This window comes from Carcharhinus amblyrhynchos, chromosome 6 (assembly GCF_965287045.1).
Source record: "Carcharhinus amblyrhynchos chromosome 6, sCarAmb.v2.hapA, whole genome shotgun sequence".
In the NCBI taxonomy this organism is placed as follows: Eukaryota; Metazoa; Chordata; class Chondrichthyes; order Carcharhiniformes; family Carcharhinidae; genus Carcharhinus; species Carcharhinus amblyrhynchos.
Window position 1 is genome coordinate 105,154,865 of NC_137329.1, and position 23,149 is coordinate 105,178,013.

At 37.3% G+C, this 23,149-nt stretch overlaps 1 protein-coding gene across 1 annotated transcript in view; it reads right to left on the reverse strand.

Moving 5' to 3' along the window:
- Window positions 1-3,259: 3,259 nt before the first annotated feature.
- The window catches only part of nup107 (nucleoporin 107), a 46,818-nt gene continuing 26,928 nt past the window's right edge, over window positions 3,260-23,149 (reverse strand). Inside the window, exons 10-28 of the mRNA XM_080191120.1 lie at window positions 20,873-20,961; window positions 20,070-20,145; window positions 19,698-19,811; window positions 19,509-19,599; window positions 19,337-19,413; window positions 17,050-17,109; window positions 16,774-16,919; window positions 16,603-16,651; window positions 15,035-15,104; window positions 14,460-14,578; window positions 13,870-13,908; window positions 13,285-13,435; window positions 10,955-11,067; window positions 10,157-10,259; window positions 8,427-8,587; window positions 7,858-7,983; window positions 7,659-7,772; window positions 5,382-5,549; window positions 3,260-4,358 (exon numbers count right to left, since the gene is read on the reverse strand). Of these exons, the coding sequence (XP_080047246.1) occupies window positions 4,251-4,358; window positions 5,382-5,549; window positions 7,659-7,772; window positions 7,858-7,983; window positions 8,427-8,587; window positions 10,157-10,259; window positions 10,955-11,067; window positions 13,285-13,435; window positions 13,870-13,908; window positions 14,460-14,578; window positions 15,035-15,104; window positions 16,603-16,651; window positions 16,774-16,919; window positions 17,050-17,109; window positions 19,337-19,413; window positions 19,509-19,599; window positions 19,698-19,811; window positions 20,070-20,145; window positions 20,873-20,961 (1,974 nt within the window). The 3' untranslated portion in view covers window positions 3,260-4,250. The remainder of the gene's footprint in view (window positions 4,359-5,381; window positions 5,550-7,658; window positions 7,773-7,857; window positions 7,984-8,426; window positions 8,588-10,156; window positions 10,260-10,954; window positions 11,068-13,284; window positions 13,436-13,869; window positions 13,909-14,459; window positions 14,579-15,034; window positions 15,105-16,602; window positions 16,652-16,773; window positions 16,920-17,049; window positions 17,110-19,336; window positions 19,414-19,508; window positions 19,600-19,697; window positions 19,812-20,069; window positions 20,146-20,872; window positions 20,962-23,149) is intronic.

Genomic DNA, 23,149 nt, shown 5'->3' on the forward strand with positions numbered 1-23,149 from the left:
CCCTACTAAGAGTAATACTTGCACACTCTGTAGGAGTGATGACATTCCCAGCCTTGTTTCAGACAAGGCTGTTTCCTTCAGGCAATGGATCAACATACATAGAAAAGTCTCCACTCTTTCAACAATGGAATGGATTTCCAGACCTGGATCTAGATTAAATTCCTGTATAGGATTCATCAGCTGTAGAAGCTCTGTAGTTTTGATTTATCTTTCTGCATTGTAAGATGACATTAGTGTAAGGATGACTTGCTTTATCATGGCTAATTCATCAAACCCACACATCTTTGGCCTCCATGGGGCAACTTAGCAAGGCCAATCCACCTAACTTGCACATCTTTGTAGTGTAGGAGGAAACCGGAGCACCCGGAGGAAACTCACATAGTCACAGGGAGAATATGCAAACTCCACACTGTTACCCACGGCCAGAATCAAACCTGGGTCCATGGCATTGTGAGGCAGTAGTGATAACGACTGTGCCACCATGTCCAATGGGAGATGGCTAGATTCTCACTTGTGTGAGATGTTCATTGTCTGCCACTTGTGTGGTGTGAATGTTACTTGCTACTTATCAACCAAGCCTGAATGTTATCTAGGTTTTGCTGCATATGGGTACGAACCGCTTCAGTAACTGAGTCATCACAAATGTTGCTGAACGTTGTGCAATCATCAGTGAAAGTCCCTACTTTTGACTTTATGGTAAAGAGGTCATTGATGAAGCAGTTTATGACACTACCCTGAGGAACTGCTGTGATATTCTGGAACTGAGAGGATTGAGGTCCAATGACCGTAACCACCTTCCTTTGTGTGACTCCAAGCATTGGCAAGTTCTCCCTCTGATTCCCATCGACTCCAGTTTTGCTAGGGCTCTTTGATGTCAAGGCCAATCAATCGCACACCTCTTGAGTCTGGCTGTTTTGTCCATGTTTGAACGAAAGTTGTAATGAGGTGAGTGGCCTGGTGGAACCCAAAATGAGTGAGAGTAAGCAGTAAGTGCCATTTGAAAACACTGTCAATGGTGGCTTCCATCACATTGCTGATGGGGTGGTAATTTTTAAAAATTCTTTCATGGGATGTGGATGTTGCTGGCTTGGCCAACATTTATTGCCTATTCTTAATTGCCCTTGAACTGAGTGGTTTGCATTATTTCAGAGGGCATATTCAGAGTTGACCACGTTGCCGTGGATCCAGTATCACATGTAAGGCAGACAAGGATGGCAGATTTTCTTCCCTAAAGGACATTAATAAATCAGATGGGTTTGCACAACAATGGCAATGGTTTTAATTCCAGATTTTAATTGAATTCACATTTTGCCATCCGCTATGGGATTCAACTCTGGTCCCCAGAACATCACCATGGGTCTTTGGATTACCAGCTCAATGACAATATCACTATGCCACCACCTCCCTAATTGGCTAGGATTGATCTGACCTACTTTTTTGTGGACAGGTCATACCTGGGCAATTTTCCACATTGCCATGGAGATTCCAGTATTGTAGCTGTACTGGGACAACAAGGCTAAGGTAATGGCTATTTCTGGAGCTCTCATCTTCAGTACTGTTACTATAATGTTGCCCAATTTGCAGCATCCAGTGCCTTCATTCATTTCTTGGTGTTGTGAAGAACCCCACAAATGTTAGATGCAAGGGTATCACAAAAAAAGGATGGCTTGGAATGTCAGTTCTTAATTGTTTATTCTGCAATTTGGTATAATGTGAGGAAAGATATTGAAACCAGAGAGGAATGGCAAAGTCTTGTAACTATTAAGAAAACAAAGGTAGTTTTAAGGGATTTATATTTGTATTGGCAAACAATTGGAATAAGCTATAATTTTAATTTAATGTTTCTATGTCTGAAAGGGCAAAAACTTATACTTGGATTCATACTGCGTGAAAGTGTTTGAATGTGTGGAGGTTGGTCAGTTTCAACTGTGATTCTTTTGTGCTTCGAGAGGGTTATGGCATGAAGAATAGTGGCAGTAGGGCATTGCTTAGCAACTGGAGGCCCTTGTAAGGTTAAAAAAACTTAAGTTTTAGTTTTAGCTGGATATATTGCAGTTGGAGATAGGATAGCAGAAAGCTCAGGTATTGAATATCTTTTACATTCTCAATGCAGCAGTGAATGATACAGCTGGAAAATTCTTCACTGAAGTTGAAAGGTCTTCTCAGGCCTTTCCCCAGTGTGCCGAGTGAGTAGAAGGTTCCACAATTAGTTTGTCCTCTTCCTGTTCAAGACAGTGCGATTGTCCATGTCCTGAAGTCTTCTCTCTTGAAACAGTCTTTCATCAAAAAGGTTTGGTGATTCTTACAGTTCAATCATCAATAGAGATCACAAACCCAGTTACCAGCAGTCGTCGAAAGCTGCTGCCTCACTTTTTATTTAAAATGGAGGAAGTTGTGATTTGGAATGAAAGGGTGGCAGAAGCAGATTCAATAATAACTTTCAAAGGGGAATTTACTATTGTTCACATACCAATCTGTAATTATCCTGCACTTATGTCTTTGCTTATATATGTCGTGCTTATGAACTAACCTCCACTCACCTGATGAAGGAGCAGAGCTCTGAAAGTTTATGATTCCAAATAAACCTGTTGTCTCACAACACTAGGTTAAAGTACAACTTACTGTGCCTACAATATAAAGCAGTTATTGCTGCCATAATTGGTCCCAGTGCATGTGCAAAACAACCAGGTTCCAATACAAAATATATATGTGGCTGCTAGTAGTTAAAAAAAGAGGAAAGTCCAAGTCAATTTTCAATAGTGACTTCAGGTAATTTCTTAACATCAGATTGGTCAGATGATCAGTTTTTCGCCATAATCGTACAAAACGTGTTAGGCTAGATTCTCCAGCCTCCCAGCTGTGTGTTTCCCACTGGTGAGGGCTGGCACGTGGGTTTCTCTGGTCTCGCTGCTGTCAATGGAAATTCCCACTGATGTCATCCCACGCTAGCAGGAAAACCACAGCTGGGGCTGCGCTGCCGGCAGGACCAGGAAACCCCACCAGCGTGAATGGCTGGAGAATTCCAACCGTCCAATCTGACATACTGCATACCATCTCTTAGCAGGAGATGAAATAGTCTGATGCTCAGGTTGCTATTTGATAGGCAATTCCCACATCCCTTCAGAACGCGGTTTTGAAATTTGTCCACTCAACAGATACAAGTTTTAAAAAATCATTTGAATGCCACACTAACTTTATTTGTTTTGTGACTTTTGGTTAATGGTATGGGACATCAATTTATGTCAAAGAGCACTGCTTTAACAAGATTACAGCAAAACAAAGTAAAATTCAGATTTTCGAAGAACAAATATGATATTTAGAAAATGCTTTTGATGCCTTCAGGATATTCTAAAGTATTTCTTAACCAACTAAATATTTTTAAAATGAAGTAACCAAGAAATGGAACAGCGCATTTGCACACAGCAAGGCCCCACAAATAACAGGTTAGTTGTCACTTCATCTATTTTAGCGATGTTGGTTGAAGAATAAATGCATGCCAGGACAGAAGAAGCATTTATGTAACATAAACACTGGCATAGACCAGTTGGTCAAATGAACTGTAAATTTATATGCTACTCTCCTGTTGTCCTTTGAATGATGTCTTGGAATCCATCCGTGAGGCCGGACAAGATTGCACTTTAAATGAGAGATTGCAACTCCAACAAAGCAACACTCCTTTGGTGCTGCACAGAACTTTCAACCTGGATTATGTCCTTTTTTTAAAAAAAGCAAATGTTGACCAAAAGTTAACTAAATTGCACCTTTGCTGTATTTAAACTATTTCATGTGCTTCAACAAAAAACTGTGTATTAACATGCATAGCTATATTAAAGTAATTTAAAATTTAGATAAATAGAAAGCTGAATAATATTGGCATTAATAGAAATATCAAATTGCATCTTACTGATTGCCAACTTGTTCAATGTATGGGATGAGTATGATCTTAGAATTCACAGAATATTTTTTAATGAGAAGAACAAGGATGATTCCATCAGTACAACACTTTGAAACTTTTCCATTTTATTGTAATAATTGCAAATAATTACAAAATATAAATCATACAGTTGACATACTGCTTTAAGGTTGAAAAAGATTTTTGTACAAAAAATTACAAACTTCCAATAAAATTGCAAATCAAAGTATCTCAATTTTCCCACTAACCAAACTGCCAAAACAAAAATTAGGGAAGAGGGAATTGTCCGTGAAGAAGCCTGCATATTGGTAGTATCACAGTCTTTCACAGATATTCACTAGGGCTGTAATTCATATCCCAATGGATCAAGATTCTGATCCAATAGCATGATTGATGACTCTCTCAGCAAACGTAAAAACTTTGTCATTTCCTCTTTGGAAAATACCTGTTGTATTAAAGGAAAGGCAAAAACAAATTGTTAAATCAAACTCAAGAGTTTTACACCATACTTAATTGCATTCAGCATAAAATCTTCGCAACACATTTTACATTCACGGCAACATCAGAAGTCAAGGATTTCAGAATTAAGAGAGAGCAGAAGTCCATTTTCATTGAACACAATAAGACTGAACATTCAGTGATAGCCATAACTGTATTCGTGTTAATATCTTTTCCCCCTTAAAGAGCTATTTTAATTCTTTTAGCTTCCTTCCCAATGTGCATCATTTTCTGACAAAAGTGAGGGAAGTTGTTGGGGCAGTCAGGCAGACTGGGTACTGTGCATAGTGGAGGTGGGAAGATTTCTTGCGATAAGGTCTTTGCTGCAAAGTTAGGATCTGGAATGCAGTGTCTGAAAATGTGAAGTAGACGGATTCAATTGTGGCTTTCAAAAGCACACTCGATTAATAGCTGAAGTAAAAGAATTTGCAGGGTTACAGGGTGCTTCAGAGAAACAGCACAGATGCAATGGGCTGAATGGTTGCCTACTGTGCTGCAGGCATTTTAGAATCATAACTGAAACGTTATTTCCAAAACAGCATTAAAATCAGAAAAATTATACAGTTTATTTACAAAATCAATAACACAACAATTAAACATTAAAATTCACATTATTGATAATCACCTTTAGCAGAAGCGCTCATCCAGATACGTTCTTTAAAAAGCATATATATCACTTATACAATTGTGAATGATCCCTTAGGCAGGTCTACCATGTCCACCAAAGTCTCACATTATTGCGCTAAATTATTTTAGCCTTTTAGGGACTCCTAAACATGTTTTAAAATTGGTTATGGAACAGCAAGCTTCAGCCAATGCAATAAATGGTTTGAATAGCATTTTTAAATATGTAACTGATACACATTGTGCTTACATATTCAAATCATTTATCTATTAAGAAATCCTACAAATAAAACCAGCTTTAAACAAAAAATTCTACATGGATAGCAAATCTCAGTACGCAACTTACTTGATAAAGCTTGTGTTGTTCTGATGCAATGACATCAGCCAGTTTTAAGCACTGCTGATACTGTTTAGTGCTGTGCAATACTGTGTGAAGTAAGAAGCACATCATTGGTAGGCAGAGCTGGCGTAATAAAGTCAACTGGTGAGTGCGTTCAGCATCTTCTTCAGCATCCTGTGTCACAGTAAACATCTCAGTTAACTTCAGAAAAAATGGCACAGATTAATTACAATATTTTGTCTAGAATGCTGGGGGAAATTTAACTATTTTCCTCATTCTGTTGAGCCAACAAGAGCTACAAAAGCAAGTAACCACCATGTCGATAAAAACAAAAAAATGCTAGAAAAACAAACACACAGTGGACTGGTTAGTATTTGAAAGAGAAAGAAAATAGGTTAGTATTTCACCAGAACAGGAGGATGAAAGGTAAACTAGCCCTTTAATTTTGCAGCCTTTGGAATTAGCACTGAGTTTAAAAAAACTTCAGACCATGAACACTGTCCACCATTTAGACTTTTCTTTGCCAAAGAATGAGGTGACAAATTTATTAATTCTCAGGGTGTAAATCTTTGGAACTGGCAAGCCCAGAGTGAACAGCAGACACAGAAGGGGAATGCTGAATTGTTTCATAGAAGTAGATAATAGGATGAAGTATTAGTAAACCAACTTGATAAAAAGATGTAAAAAAATTTAAACAAAGGAATAAAACAATTTTGGAAGTGACGTGAAAGCGTAAGAAGTAAGACTAGATCATGCAGCCCTTTGAACCTGTTCTGCTTTCGTCGCAATCACAGCTGATCTTTAGCCGACTATTCAACTCACTCCCCATATTCCTTGATTTCCTGAAAGATCAAAAATCCTCCATCTCATTCCTGAGTATCCTCCATGATGAGCAGCATTCTTACAATCAACAAGGTCAGGATTCTCCAATTTTATTCGCTCTGCCACTGCTACCAGCAAGCATGGTGAATTCGGCACTCAGCCAAAATTCCATTCCTTGCAGCACAACCGGAGAATCCCAGCCACGGGCGAGGTCAGAGAATTCCAGCCTAAATTTCTCATCTCACTCCAAGGCAACGAAAAAAATCAAAATGGAGGAGCAAGTTCATAGTCTGGAGTTGTTGAACTTATTGTTGAGTCATGGTGGCTGTAAAGTGCCTAATTGGAAGATGGAATATTGTAGCAGAATGAGGACAGAAATACGAGCACGAGAGCAAGAAGGTGAACTGAAAAGGCAAGCAACCAGAAAGCCAAGATCATCCTTGCAGACTCAACCTGCATTTGGTCTCCCTCCAATGTAAAGGAGGTTTTTTTTTGCCAAGTGCAAGTTTATATCTTGTTTTTACTTTCAGACTAAGATGACCTTTATTCTGTTATTACTAACTTGTGCTTTATTTCTTTACTGCAATCATTACCGCTCCCCTTTGCGTTCTGTTCCATGACATCTTTGGTACTTAATCTCCCTAAACCATGAGGCCATCTCTGATCTTCCCCAACTGTTTCACCTGCAACACCACACCCACCTCCCTCCTCTACCCATCACTTTTTCAGCTGCATAAATCCCATCACATTTCTACTTCTCTTCAGTGCCGAAGAGTCATTTTGGACTGAAAACTTAATGCTGCTTCTCTCTCCACAGATGCTGCTAGACCTGTTGAATTTTTCCAACACGTTGATTTTATTTCAAGTATCCAGCACCCTCAGTATTTTGCTTTTACCATAGTAATGACTACTCCTTATTGTTCCTTGATCAAATTAATTTTATCAACTTTTTACATGCCAAGATGGTGAGTCATGTAGAAGTCAGCCACTCCAACTTCTACTTAATTTATTGAGAAGAATGGGAAGCCATTTGAGATAAATCACTTGATTTATAAGTTGTTGCTTATCATGACAAAAACACTAATTATAATCAAAAGAATTTATCACACATCTTGGCAGGAAGACCTATTGATCTTGTTGTATCAATGTAGCATGTGCTAGCCAGCTCTGGTATTCAATTATCATTACTGAACTCAACAATTTAGCTTATTGATGACTAACACATCTCTCCTGCATACACACAGGCAATTTGCATCCTTTACAATAGATTCAAGCATTTCTCCTATTACTGATGTTAGGGCTAAGAGGTCTGTATCTGTTTTTCTCTATCTCACCTTTCCATTGGTTGTAAAACAATTAAGGACACCAAAAATGCTATGAAAATCATCTTTCCTTTTGATCTTTACTAGATAAATGATTCAGAATGTTTATGCTCAACAAAATATTCCATTTTGAGTTTACCTCTCTGATGTCAACCAACCATCCTCCATTCACAAAAAGCAAGACGTTACAGATCTTCTCTTTTACTTCACTGGTGAAGCTATCCAAATCGTCAGTCCATCTCTTATAATCACTCTGTTTCGGGAAAAACATCATTAATCTTAAAAAAAAATGTAATAAAACATACATCCCAATAGTTGAAACTGTATATACTTCGAACCTGGAACTTCTTCTGTTTATGCTCATGAGCCACTGTCTCTGTGAAACTTGCGCCTACGGGAGTGGTGGGTTCCTGAGGTGCAGATTGCATCCATTTAAACCACTTATTGAATGATTCATGAGCTTCCTGGAAAAGAGCATAATTGATAAAATTTAATGTTAGAATAAAAGGTTAAGAGTACATAAAAACATTCTTCAATACAAGAAAAGAGTGAAATGAGATGCTTTCACAGGCAAGAGGTTTTTGAATCATTATATCTGTAAAATAGCTGACTTGCCGTTATAAAATTGAGCTCCAGAAAAAAGTACAAGGGAGCATTTATCAGAATGCAAAACCTTCAAGCAGACTCTTTTTGCATTAATGGGCTGAAATCATTAATTTTATCTTTGGGTGCTGGCCAATTAAATGTTCATATAACTCTAAACTAAAGATGGTCCATCATCAAACTTCATTCAAAATTGAAGGGATAATTTTGGGCACACAACAATATGACCATATTTCTGTTCTGCATCCAAGCATGATTTCACTGCTAAAACTGCAAGACTGTGAATCATCTCCCGCAAACTTACCAGATAAGCCCTTATGCACAAATGTTCCCGGATAGCATTTTCTTCCTCTGCTGGTGGCATGAAATCCATCCCATAATCATCCCAGCTTGCGTATACCTCAGCTATAGAATCTTGCGGAATTTTGCTGAACACCTCTTTAGCTGCTTCATGTTTCTTAGAAGCTAGAAAACAAAAATATAGCATTTAAATTACAGAATACATTGTATTTACCCATCACTTAGTTCATTTTACGTGAGGAATCATTTGCATTACTTCTTTCTGATCCAACACCTGCAAGCTATGATGTGACAGTTAAGGGGTACTCAGCGTCCAAATCAAATTTCTCAGAGGGAATCTTATAGAATATTGAATATCAAATGGAATAAATAAATATGAACTATTATTTTCAGTTATTGGCGCAAACAAATTATAACAAACTTCACAAAGTACTTCTTCACACAGAGTGATCAACAGCTGGAACAAGCTGCTAAGAAAGGTGGACGTGGCACACTAAATTAAGGGACAGCTAGATACTGTAACAGTTAGAAGACAGTAACTGACATTTAACAAATGAAATAAAATGAAATGATGGGATTTTTTTCATCCAAACCACTTGAGAAACTATTTCAGAATGATTAAAGGTGATTTCAATCATTTTTTATCTTTAATGTTACTAATATTGCTATTAACATCCTAAATGTTAATTATGCATGTACCAGTAATCTGTAGATATTTTTCTGCATTCTTATCAAATTAACTAATCAAAAGATTGTTAACTATTCGAAAATAAAAATATAAAACATATGAAAGATAAAATGCAACAGACTTCATCAATAATAGAACATCTGAAAAGCATGCAAAAAAAAAGGCCTGCGTAGGAAGACAAAGTGAAAGGAGAAATCCTAGTTACAAGTTGGTATTATTGTATGTGTGGATACATGATACCTTCTACAAATACAATACATGCAAAAAATAGGGAAAATATCTCAGCTGTGGGAACGTGCCAAGCAGTCTTTTCATTCATGTACGTTAAACTATAACTTGCTCAAGGCCGCAGGGATGAACATAATGGAATTTTGCGAATGCCAACAGCTGGTGAGCTATCAACCTCATTTCAATAGAGTCAATGAGCTGCATACAGCAGCTAGTGAATTGTGACTGCAGATCAAGCCATTACTGATTCACAGCAGCCTTCGAGAATGTGAGAAAGGGTGTGTTATCAGGCTAGGTTTACATTATTTTCACGAGTTTGGGTGAGAAAGAACATTCTTGTTCCTCCAAGACCTACATTCAAGCAAGCATGTTGGTTTGCCTGAGTGCAAACACTATTTTGCTGCACAAGTTCAGCCTGTGGCTAGTATTGCCATGTTGTACATTAATATTAAAAGAAAGACTGCAATTTCAATAACATGCTGATGTTGGCTTAATGTGGATAACACACTCCTGATGCCAGTGCATCTGCCTACACCAATATGAGATGTAACAAATGACTAGCTTATGATGAGTGACCAATCGTACTGGAAGGTTTCAGGCTGTTTCGTGCCTGCAGAAAGAAGTGCACAGCTGAAGTTCTAGGCCAAGGAATGCCCATGGCCAGTAATGGCAACTCAAAATGATGACCAAGCTATATGCAACTAACAATGGGTTACTCCAATTTCACTGAGTCATGAAAACAAAAACAAATTTAAAGAAAATTAATTGCAATATTTATTGAACTTTTAAAACTGTGTAGATGAAACAAAACCACATACCCAAGAATTTCCTCATGATAGCATTGCTCTGTTTCAGTGCCTCAGCCCTTTGTGTAGGATCAAACACCAACCACTCAATTACATTAATTTTCATACGATCTTCCTGTAAAAGTTATCCATTATTTGAATCAGCTTGCAAAATTAAAAAACATTCAATTTTATTCTGTTAAAACCTTTCTTTAATATTTATTGTGTGGCAGACAAGCCAATATTTTAAGCAAAGTATTTCATAAACTAACAACTCAAATGGTAGCTGGAATCTTTCATTAAATAAATCACAACTTAGCACAACCATATCAAACAGAACAGGTTGGAGATAAATAAACAACTTCTGAAAGCAACACATGACAAAATCCCATTTTGTTCTTGCAGTAATCATTTTTTGCTAAAATTAAATTGGGGTGACAATCATAGAACCCTACACTGCAGAAAGAAGCCCTTCAGCCCATCGAGTTTGCACTGACCACAATCCCACCCAGGCCCCACACCCATATCCCTACATATTTTCTCCAGTAATCCCTCTAACCTATGCCTCTCAGGACACAAAGGGGAAATTTTAGCAAGGCCAATCAACCTAACCCGCACATCTTTGGACTGTGGAAGGAAACCAGAGCACCTGGAGGGAACCCACGCAAACACGAGGAGAATGCGCAAACTCCACACAGGCAGTGACCCGAGCCGGGAATCAAACCCAGGTCCCTGAAGCTGTGAAGCAGCAGTGCTAACCACTGTGCTACTGTGCCGCCCAATGTTTCTTCAATGAACATTAAACAGGCCCATGCAAAAAATTATACTCACTTTGGTAGTAGCAGTATCCAGAGATGGTGATAGGTCATGGTGAGTAAACTCTTCGGCATCCTTTTTCCGGATGTTTTCTACAACACACTTGGTCACAGCTGGTACATCAAGGTCTACAAAATAATTTTGGAAAGATGTTCCAATTAAAAAAATATTCATCCAAGAATGTACTTACAGGCATTTCTTCAAAAAACTCTACTTAAACCATATTCATCATTTGCAGATTACCATAATAGTTTAAATCATTTAGCTACTATTTTGAAAACAACAGAAAACAATTACTTCAACGGGCCTGGACTTCCTCAGAGTGGCAATCTGCAGCTGAAGCCACAGCCACTTTTTTACTTTACAGGCAGATTCAAAGACCAGGAAAGTGTATAACGTAAACAAGTAGGATTGCAGGTGAGGAACGAGACCTTGGTGGGAAGGTGATGAGTCAGGCCTGGCCGATGGATTGGGGGGAGATATAATTGGGTGTGGTTTGAGTCCTCCAGGGAGAGTGGGGGCGATACCTTGGGGGGGGGGGGGGGGGGAGGGGGGTGTATTTATGGGAGGGGTGGGTGTTGGTATGGGTCTATGCAATAATTACTCAGAAATTAGAAGAGGTTTTAATTCTTATGACTTTTTCAGCTAACTATTGGTGCAACCCAACCAGAACTATCGCAGAGCAATTGGCCAAGGGAAGTTTGCATTGCTGTGCAAACCTTATGTGAGAACTTACAAAGGTGCACCCACCCTGATACAACATTCTGAGGCTCGGAAATTATGGCCCAACATGTAAAACACTTTGAGAAATACAAATCTAGTGCTTCAATTCAGAAGCACCTTTTCTATTCCCTGAAACACAGCATCTGATTTAGCATTTTTATTTTGATCTGGAATTTCCTGAAATGGCATAGCAAATTAACCTACACCAAAATTATATTGAAATTTCATAAGGCAGAATGTAAAAATTAACTTTAAATAGCATAAACAATTGGAATCAAAGGAAGTGCAAGACCCAACACTACATTTAGGTGGGATTCTTGGCTTGCAAACTTCAATCTGCCCTTCAAAGACATGAACATAATCTGACATTTCACTGCAGCACCACAGAGGCATTATCTTTCAGTTAAACTTTAATACAAAGGCCCTTTTGCCCTCTTAGACAAATGGCCCATCTGTAGAACCTCAAGGGAGCTCTCCTGCTTTTCTGAGTAACATCTATTCCTCAACCAACATCAGCTAACACCAATCAATTTTTCATTGATCACATTACTAATTGTGGCCCTTGCTGTGAATAAATTAGTTGCTATGTATTCCATCCTTACAACAGTGACCTGATTAAAGTAATTCATCAATTGTGAAGCCCTGAAAAATGCTGTAGCTGCAACCTGTTTCTCCTATATTCTTTCCGTGCCCCTCTTCATGATGGAAAAAAAGGGTTTGACTCTATTTAAGCATATTAGGTGCAACATGTTTAATATAATCAAGGATGCATTTACATTTTAATGCTAATCATTCTGAAGCCACAAAGATACAGAAAATACATTTTAAGTTTCAGTGAGGAAATATTTTTAAAAACACACAAGATAAAGAAAGCCATAAAACTTGAGATATGACTGTGTCCTGTTGTGCATAAGGTGTTAGGCTAAATTTACAGTTAACTAACATTAATTATGGAAATTTGAGAGAGATATTCTTGCACCAGGACAGAGTAATATTAACGAATGGCAGTGTGTTAGTGGACAATTTGCAGGATCAGATACGTAAGAGGAAATCAGGGTGCAGTATAAAACAGGCATAGGTTATTTACACAGAATAAAAGCAAAAACTGCGAATGCTGGAATTTGAAACAAAAACAGAAAATGTTGGAAAATCGCAGGTCTGACAGCATCTGTGGAGAGAGAAGAGTCAACATTTTAAGTCTAGCTGACCCTTCTTCAGCCCAAATTCTTCCATCTTGTTGAGCCAAAAATCAACATGATGCCATCATTCTGATGCAATTTTTCAAGAAATGCCAGATTATTAAATCTTAGATGAGTCAAGATGAAGGTCTCATTCCAAAAACCAATACACAAAAACTCCATTCAAAGCTAAGCTAAATGCAGTAGACTTCTTTATAAGATTTTGCTAATACAGAAGCTCAATCCTGAAATTGAAATTACATTGTACTGATCCAGCATAGTTTAGTAATGTACTTTTGGTTTCATGATTCTCAATAATTCTTTTTGGAATTTCTGAAAGAAATATTTTTCCCAAAAAAACTCACTCATCCATTTGAGTCAGATAGCATCCTTCTGATGTGAACTAAATATTACAAGATAATATAAATTAAAATCTCTCCTTACCAGCCTCTCTTGCCAGATCTAGACATAGTTTCCGTTGTTCCGTCTCTGTGATAGTCTCCAAAAATGCAGAATATTGAGCGACAGCCATCTCCAGGGGCAAGTGGCTTACATAAAATGCTATTAAAGGTATGTACTTAGCTTTGATTAGAAGCTGTAAAAGACAACATTCAAAACTAATGATGTTTCGGAAGACATCCACCTATCTCCACTATTTAATAAAGCACACTGTGCTACATTTCCATGAAGGTAAATAAGTTGCTTTTAATTACAACAGCAAAATAAATAGCTATTACCTAGTAGGCCATTATGTATTCCTTCTATAAACTGACTTAAAAAAGTAATGCATTTTCTGTCTGCATTGCTTCATTTGGAAAAACATTTTCAATAATATGCCAAATTTGCTTGCAGGGGGGCAAAAAGGCAGAACACATGGCAATAAACATCACAATGGTGTGGCTGCTCCAATGCAAAATCATTAAAATAATTTGTCAAGTGATGAGACATTTATAAATCAGCAGGTATATTAATACAAAAAGCAGAAGTATTGTAGTGTTATTTGGAAAAAAGTTAATTTAATTATCTTACCTCTATATAAGTTTTGAGAATATCCATACAAACGTCCTCCTGAAAAAAGTAAAGTATTATTTCATAAAAATCTCCTATAGTAGATTCTAATGTGTTTGGGTAGGGTGCAGACAAGAGGAAAAGGACAGTTTTCCACTTCCAGCAGGATATGATAAACGTGTTTATTAAATTTAATGATAAAGGGTCACTGTTAGGTCTTCCTAACAGTGACCCTTGTTTTTTCCAGGATAACAGCTACATTTTCAACTTTTTCACTTAATTTAAGAAAAGAGAGATATCATTGGGGTTGACATGAGCTCTTATTTTCTAGTAACACATAAATTCATTACTCAAACTTTTAATTCTCAGGATGAATTTCATTAACTCTTGGTCAGACTGTTTGATGAAAAAACAAAGAGAGGAAGTGGTATTCATTGTCAGCTTAGTGCCCAACTACCCAGATGGAATTCACCTTAAATCTAACTAAACTTTATGGAATTTAAAACCAAAATAAATTGAAATGTGGTTTTCAATTTACACGTTTATTTACAAATACTCTCATGAGAAACTTCCTTCACGTAACAACACTAGGATGCAATAAACAGGTTTACCTTTGTCTGTATGCCCAAATTCCACAAGAACAACACAAGATGAGTCATAAATCGAAGGAGATGTGCTGGAAGGACAGCTCTGCATTTCGCTAACCAATCTTGAAATTCATCCATTAGACCTATTTTCCACAAAATAATTGCATCAGATCATAGAATCCCTACAGTGCAGACGGAAGCCATTTGGCCCATTGAGTCTGCAACAATTCTCTGACAAAATATCTTACCCAGGCCCAATCTACGCCTGTAATCCCATTTACCTCGCTAATTTTGGGACACTAGGGGACAATTTAGCATGGCTAATCCATCTAAACTTCATATCTTTGGACTGTGGAAGGAAACCAGAACACCTGGAGGAAATCCACTCAGACATGGAGAGAACGTGCAAACTCCACACAAACGGTTGCCCAAGGCTGGAATCAAATTCGGGATCCTGGCGCTGTGAGGCACCAGTGATAACCACTGTGCCACCATGCCACTGGACAAAACATCATATAAAATTTGCATAATAATACATTTATAGAATGTGTGCATCCATACACATACTTCCACTCAATCTACTTTAAACAAAAACTCACCATCAATGTCTCCCAAGATTATAAATTTCTGAATGACATGGTAGTGAGCTTTATTCTCCTCCAACACTTGCTACAATACAAAAAAACTAATTTTACCATTCACATAAATATCATTTGAGCACATCTAAGCATTTGATAGCATCATTTAATGCTGCGTCACCTTTGATGCCAATCTTATTCATATATATGTATATTATATGCATTATTCAATATTAGGTAGTGTTAAGAAACCCAAAGATAGATTTATGGGATTTATACTTGGATGGGCAAAACATTATAGGTTTAATATTTTGGTGCTTGGATAGATTATGTGTTGAAAAATGCTTGGTTATTTAGGAGTTAACTTCAGTTCCTGCTGAAGTCCAAAGCGATTTGCCCCAGCAACAAGTTTAGAAATCAGAGAGAAAGGCTGGTGCTGGAGCACTCTCATATTCTTAAGTATAACAAATGTGTGGCAGATGTTTTTGAGGGTTGTGAAGGACCTGGTTGAGAAAGGCTGTAAAAATGGAGTAAACATCAAGAAAGCCAGCTCAACAAACCCAGAGAATGATGTTAGAAAATAGACTTCAGAATACTGAAGCTAAATGAATAGAAACTAAGATATGCTCCAGAAAAAAAAAAATCAAAAAAGAATCAAGAACCTTGAGTTAAAGAAGCTATTCTACTGAATTACATTTATAGCTGGAAGGAAACTTTTGGAGGCAACTGGAAGTTTTGAAGTAATTCTATTATGAAGCCAGGACTTGGAAGTTACCAGCAACTGATAGTGAGAAGAAATTGTAAGCCAGTTGAGGCAGAGGAAACCGAAAGCAATTCAAAACCCTGACAGGACTAACTGCTAAAAGTGGTGAAAACAAGCCTATAAAAACTACCTGGGAAAATTCTGAAAAGTTCATAAACCACAAACTTAGTGTGCTAACACTGGAACTTCAAATGTTCTTTGTCATCTATGTTAGTTTTAAAACCTGTCTGTATTTGTTGTTAAGGGAGAGTAAAGGAATATTGTGTTATAATCCATTTCTTTCATGTTTAACTAATGTTTTCTTTTATTGGTTAAAAACCAATTAGCGGCCTGTGATTCTGCTTCCTCCATGTTTGATAAAAAAAGTTAGTCTTTGAGCCAGGTTTCCATTCTGGGATCCTGCACTACAAGCCAGCACAGCTCACAACTGCCACAGTCCAACACTTTAGAATTTCCTTCTTAAGTCTCTTACCACTTTTTGAAAAAAGCCTCTTCTCGACCAATTCCTTTCAGTAAGGTTTCAGTCATTCCTAATGTCTCCTTTAATATAGCAACCAACTATTTTCCTTCCGCTTAGCGCATTTTTTAAATATTAAAAATGCTAGAAAAATAAAAGATCAAATATAAAATTGTAAACTTCTGCTTTGAAAAATAAGCTGTGGGGTACCATTTCACAATGAAAGAAAATCTGATCAAATTGCATTTCACAATTTGCTTTGGACAGTGCCAGTCAGAAAATGAGAGATTAGTTTCTGCAAATTTCAAACTAAAACTGGTATTTTAAAACATACAGGAAAAGAACATTTCATCTCATGTTTTCTCCTACCTTTTTATCTGTTGCCTGCAGCTCCTCAAATATTGCCTCTAGGGTCCAACTGAAATGTACAAAATAGGATTTGTGTTTACTTGATCTAAAGAATTCCAATTTGTATGCTTGTATGCAAGAAGGCTTCAGGTAAAACAAATGAGATAGAAATGCTTTTGAGTTTGTACTTACTTAGCTTCAGTGTACTCTTTAGGTAACTCTTCTAATTCATGCACAGGAGTGCTTAATGCACGAATTTCTTGTTCTACAAGACTATCCACCATCACTCTGAAGTATGCCCATACACAGTCTTCCCAAGTATCACACACTGAAAGGAGCTACAATATAAGTAAGTTATTGTAACACTGCAGGGACACAAATATTTGAACATTGTTCTGTATTTTCTATAAAGATTCTCTTAAGAACTGTGATCTACAATGACAGAACCTTAAAATTTGCATATTTTACCTGTTTGAGATTTCCACTTAAGGCTGCATAGATCGCTCGCTCATATCTGTTAAACTGTTCCTAGAAAATCAAATTTTTGAATTCACATCTACATTATTGAAAATATTAACCTTGAATTGTTTAAACAATGTTTGGATTTACTAATATTAAGGCCCATGTGAATTTTTAAATAAAATGTTCTTCTCCCTAAATTCAATATTACAAGTTAAGCACAGTGTACTTTAATTAAATTTAATACCATCGATAAACAATTTAATGTCAAAATAAAGAATCTACTTTAAATTCCAAGATGACTACTGAATTACTTGCTCTTCTAAGTTTTTACAAAGGGAGGAAGTTAGAGCCTACTGTATACACTTTGCTCATTTCCTCCCATAAATAAATTCAACATAGCATTGATGCCAGTTGGTTCAATAATGGAAGAAATGACTAGCCAGCAACTGGAGTGGAAAACAGCAAAGTACAAAGTGGATTCAACACAAAATGACACTACTATAGCACAATATGCCCTTGTGGTTACTGCTGTCTGATATTTGCACAAGGGCATGCGGCCCCAGCATAATGCAGGAAAGGAACAATTATCCTTCCCTGTGTGACATTATAAATTAAACTGATCAACAGCACAGCAGTGATTTTGTTCAGAGCACAGCACACTTTCAAAAACAAACTACTTAACTTCACCATTTTAAACATGGTTATAACTCCTTTCATTGATCTATAATTACCAACTGTGCATAAATTTATATTAAAGAGCAAATTTGGCGCAGCCTAATAAAGCACAAATCTCAGCCAAAGTTATTCAAACTTGGACTGTATAAGGAATTAGTTGATAGAAGAGCAATTGATCACTTTAAATTAACTGGACTCTACAGTTCAGCCTTCAACACTATCAATCCCACAAAACCATCTCCAAACTCCATGGCCTGTGGCTCGGCTCCTCCCTCTGTGACTAGATCTGGGATTTCCTAACCCACAATCAGTGGAGACAGGCAACAACACCTCCTTCACGATCACCCTCAACACTGGTGCCCTAAAAGGCTGTGTCCTCAGCCCCTTACTATACTCCTTATACACCTATGACTGTGTGGACAAATTTTCCTCCAAAGTGATTTTCAAGTTTGCTGGTGACACCACTGTAGTGGGTCGGATCTCAAACAACGACGAGACAGAGTACAGGAATGTGACAGAGGATCTGGTGAACTGGTGAGATGCCAATAATCTCTCCCTCAATGTCAACAAAATGAAGGAGATAGTCATCTATTTCAGGAAGCATAGTGGAAAACATGCCCCTGTCTATATTAATGGGGACAAAGTAGAAATGGTCAGGAGCTTCAAGCTTTTAGGGGTTCGAATCACCAACAATCTGTCCTGGTCCCTCAATGCCGACGTTACCGATAAGAAAGTCCACCAATTCTTTTACTTTCTCAGAAGACTAAGGAAATTTGGCATTTCCGCTATGATTCTCACCAACTTTTACAGATGCACCATAGAAAGCATTCTTTCTGGTTGTATCAAGTTTAGTATGGCTCCTGCTTTGCCCGAGACAGCAAAAAACTTCAAAGGGTCATGACTGATGTGCAGTCCAGTCCAACACTCATACCAGCCTTCCACACACTGACACAGCCTGCACTTCACGCTGCCTTGGAAAAGTAGCCAGCATAATTAAGTACCCCATGCACCCTGGACATACTCTCTTTTACCTTCTTCCGTCAGCAGAAAGATACAAAAGTCTGAGGACGAGTATTCATTGACTCAAGAATAGATTCTTCACCTCTAAGACTTTTGAACGAACCTACCTCACATTAAGTTGATCTTTCTCCACACCGTAGCTATGACTCTAACACTACATCCCACACACTCTCCTTTACCTGTACTGTATGCTTTGCCTATATAGTGCACAAGAAACAATACTTTTCACTGTATACTAATGTATGTGACAATAATAAATCAAACCAATTACGGCCCACGTGTTAATTCTGAACAAACATTGTGGATCCAAAGATATGAATTAGTTTGAATTAAAATTTCAGACAGAAAATTACATTATTTGGATTGGAAATTCTAATAACTTGGATGTTATAAACTATTAAAGTTTCAATTTTAATTAATTGCAAAGTGGTTTTAGCTTTCCCTTGCACAAAAATTAATATTTTTAATTTAGTGAAACAATTATTGCATTTCTTTAAAGCAGCTACTAGATTTTTTTTTAGAAAGTTGGAGGTTTAACGCTGATCACAAGATTTTTAAAAAAATACTTAATTTCTAATGCTATTGACTCTTAGCTTACATCTTCAGCCATCCTCCAACAACAAGCCTTCCAAACACCTCTGTTTGGGTTCCCCTCGACAGGTTCAAGAACTGCTCCTGAAATTAGACCAAATAACAATTTCAACAATTCAAACTGCGATTTGTATCCACTTGAGTAAATGATAGTTAGCATTCTCGAATAGTATACTTACCACCATTAAGATTTGGATCATGGTACAATTTCCAGCCTTCCAGAGTCGCAGCTCTCCAAGCCTGACCACACCGTTTGCACAATCTCTGAGCCTAAGGGGTGTTATATTATTTACTAAGTACATACATTTTTTCCCATAATTAGTGTATACTTTGGTATTTGTGGTGCTGATACAGTAGGACAGTTTTACCTCATCAGTCATTCCAGCTCGTATAAGTGCAAAGAGATATTTCATAAACCTGGCATCATCTTCCCTATCCAAATCTGCAAGAGGCATTTTTTGTCTGATAGGAGCATCTGGATCCTTGGAGAAAATGGAAAGAACAGTATCGTCAGAATTTTGTTTTTATCTCAGTCACCATAAATTTCAAACAGGCTTAGCTGCAGTAAAGATTGCTATTTCCCAATTCATTGGTCCACTCACAGCATATTGGAAAATGCTGTTCAGCTCATTATATCAATTCCTGTTTATTAAGACAAGTAAAAGATTAATAAGAATAAAGTTATTCCATTAAAATTCTGTGGATCTAATTTCAGCAAAGACAGGACAAAATTGTATTACCAGCTCAGTTACAAGTTGTCTTGAAAATCCAGAGATACCCAAGCGCCGTTGTTTTAATACATGTAATGTATTTTCCCTACAAGTTAAAAATAACAGAGTTCAGAAAACACATAGCAAGCACTATGCCAAAGCATTTTACTTAATGAACAATATGCCTCCATTGATTTCTCTGTATTTATTAACTTAAAGGCTATTTAATGGTGTACTATTTTCCAAAATAGATCATTCTCCAAGATGGTCAACACTCCCTCACAGACACCTATTTGTCTGTGGGAACTTTTACTTGAGTGGAATACTTTTCCTTCCCAACTATACAATCCAAGAAATGAGAGATCTAGCCCAAACAATGATTGGTATGCACATGAGCCAATAATATTGTTGAAATGGCCTCCATTGCAAGCGACTTTAGCTAAGTTGGTAAAACTTCAATGGACAAGGCAGATGTTGTTTGCATCTCAGCATGGAAGAGAGGTTAACTTACTACTGAAAATATTCCATTGTGGCTTATTCTCCCAGGTTCATGAGGAGTAAAAACCTTGACATGAACCTGTTGCGTTGAATGGTCTAGTTCTGTACTGTCAATACAATGCCATAGTCCTCCAACAGTTGGTTGTCATAACGGGAAATGTATTTGAAAACTTACTTTAAGCATCAGAAGTTAGCATAAAAGAATAAATGAGAGGAGATGGTTACAAATGTTCAATTAGTAAACAACCCTGAAACAATGATCTTGGATTTTTCTAATGATCTAATTTTCTTCCCTTCTACACACCCTCCTACACAAAAACACTTCTGGTTCTTACCAATACACAGACTTCGCATAAAATTCAATGTTCTCTGCAAAATTTCCTGCTTCATCCTTGGCAATACTCTCTAACCAGTCCACAACGATCTATGGAGTTACAGACAAAATGTTGACATGCTTGTGAACAAAACTCAAATAATTCAGTTGCTGGTTACTGGACAAAACACCTTAAAGCTCATGGAATTGAAATGCTACTGGAAGAGGGGGTGGGAGGGGGGAACTCAATAGATCACATTTCCATTTTTACAAGTAGTGTTGCAAGCTACTATTGAGAATAAAAGGAAGTAGATGTTGACAAAATACTTTGCATACCTAAGATAATGAAATGTGGGAAGATAGTGGCAGAGCAGTAATGTTACTGGACTGGTAATCCAGAGACCCAGGACATGGGTTCAAATCCCTCCATGATAGCAGGTGGAATTTAAATTCAATTAACAAATCTGCAAGGTAAAGCTTGTCTCAGTAATGGTGATAGTTGCAAAAACCTATCTGGTTCACTCATGTCCTTTAGAGAAGGAAATCCTTACCTGGCCTGATCTATATGTAACCCCAGGTCCGCAGAATTGTGGATGATTCTTAAACATTCTTGGTGATAGCTTAGCAAACGACTGAGTTCAAAGTCAATCAGGGATGGGTAACAAATGCCAGCCTTGCTAGCAATGCCCACATCTCACGAAAGAATAAAGAAAACAAAATCTTCTACATAATGAAATTTGCTGCAAACGTGGGAGGTGACTGATGTCACAAGCTAGATCCTTGTACTTTCCAATTATCCACTGGTAAATTTACATCGCAACCTACTGGGAAATTGATTATAACATGCGTCATATTGGTTTACAGTGAACATAGAGTAGCATGGCTGACAAAACCAATGATCTGGTTATGTCCCTAAGAGAATGAAGAACATTCAATATAACAAATTTAGTAGCTTATTTAACAAAATCAATAGTATTATATAAGACAACTATAATATTTCTGATGCTGTCAGGTTGGACTCTGAACATATTACTGCAGTAACCATTTTAATATCAAATCATTACACCAGAGACAGACATTGACTTTTCAAATGTGTGAAGCACACAGCAATTCTAATTTCTGATGGCCATTTTAAGTAGACAACTCTATCTAAATAGAGACTATCTATATATAGTCCATGCATATGTAATCAAGACACAAATACAACTGCAGTAGAGATTACTGAAGTCTCCATTCATTTGGAGACTTTCACATTAGGTTCACTGGAGTGTTAATGAAAGCCTACCTGCGACATAATAAATAAACTTTAAACTTTCTCTTGGGACTCAAGTAGCTTGCTCCATTGGAATTCTCCACCTTTTGCATTAATTCACAATCTCATCACTTCCAGGCATTAAAATACTTTTGCAAATGATTCTCTTTCAATACTTCAGTTGATAAACCTTTCATTATTTAAAACTTTCAATTGCCACATCTGGCATCAGTGCACTATAATGAATAAAATTGGCAAAAGTAGCATTTTTAAATTTTAGAATATATATTGTATGCCAGAATTCTTTTGACAATATGCCAGCACCTGAAAAACCAAAAGACCATCTTGGTTAGAACTTAATGATCCACTGGATCATTTTTTTCCTACAATTAAAATTGTCAATAGGAGAACATTATCTAACTGGGATTTCAACAAACAGGAGTTAGAGGTATGCTGCATTATACTCAATTATGCCCCCAATAGGACCCCACAGTTATCTTGTTAGTAGCTCCACTTACATATCAGATCAAGGAACACATTTGTTTAAAGGCAGATTTCAAGCTGCCACTTGCACTAAAGTAATCTACACTGACTTCATAAAACACTGAGCTCAGATTGGATTGGTTGATTCTAAAGTCAAAATCTGAATTACAAAGATTGTCTCTCAGTAACATTTATTACATGCCTTTCATGAAGAACCTGGAATCAAAATCAAACATCATGTGGACAGGAAACTGTTCAATCTGAGGTAACACCAGGGAAAAACTAAGGTTTCCAAGGACATACATGGTGATTTCCTGTTTACTGGTGACAGCGCACTGCCAGTTCAAAGCTAGGCATGCAAAGTAGCACAGACTTGCTCTCCAATGCATGCAGTAACTTTGGCTTTACGAACAGCATGAAGAAAAGTGAGGTAATGGATCAATCAGCACCAGGAAAACCCTATCTCAAGTCAAAGGTTTCAGTCCATGACCAGACCTGCCACTTATTTCAACAGCACACCATCTCTTCTGCTATCCATGCTGACAATGAGATGAATGCAAAAAC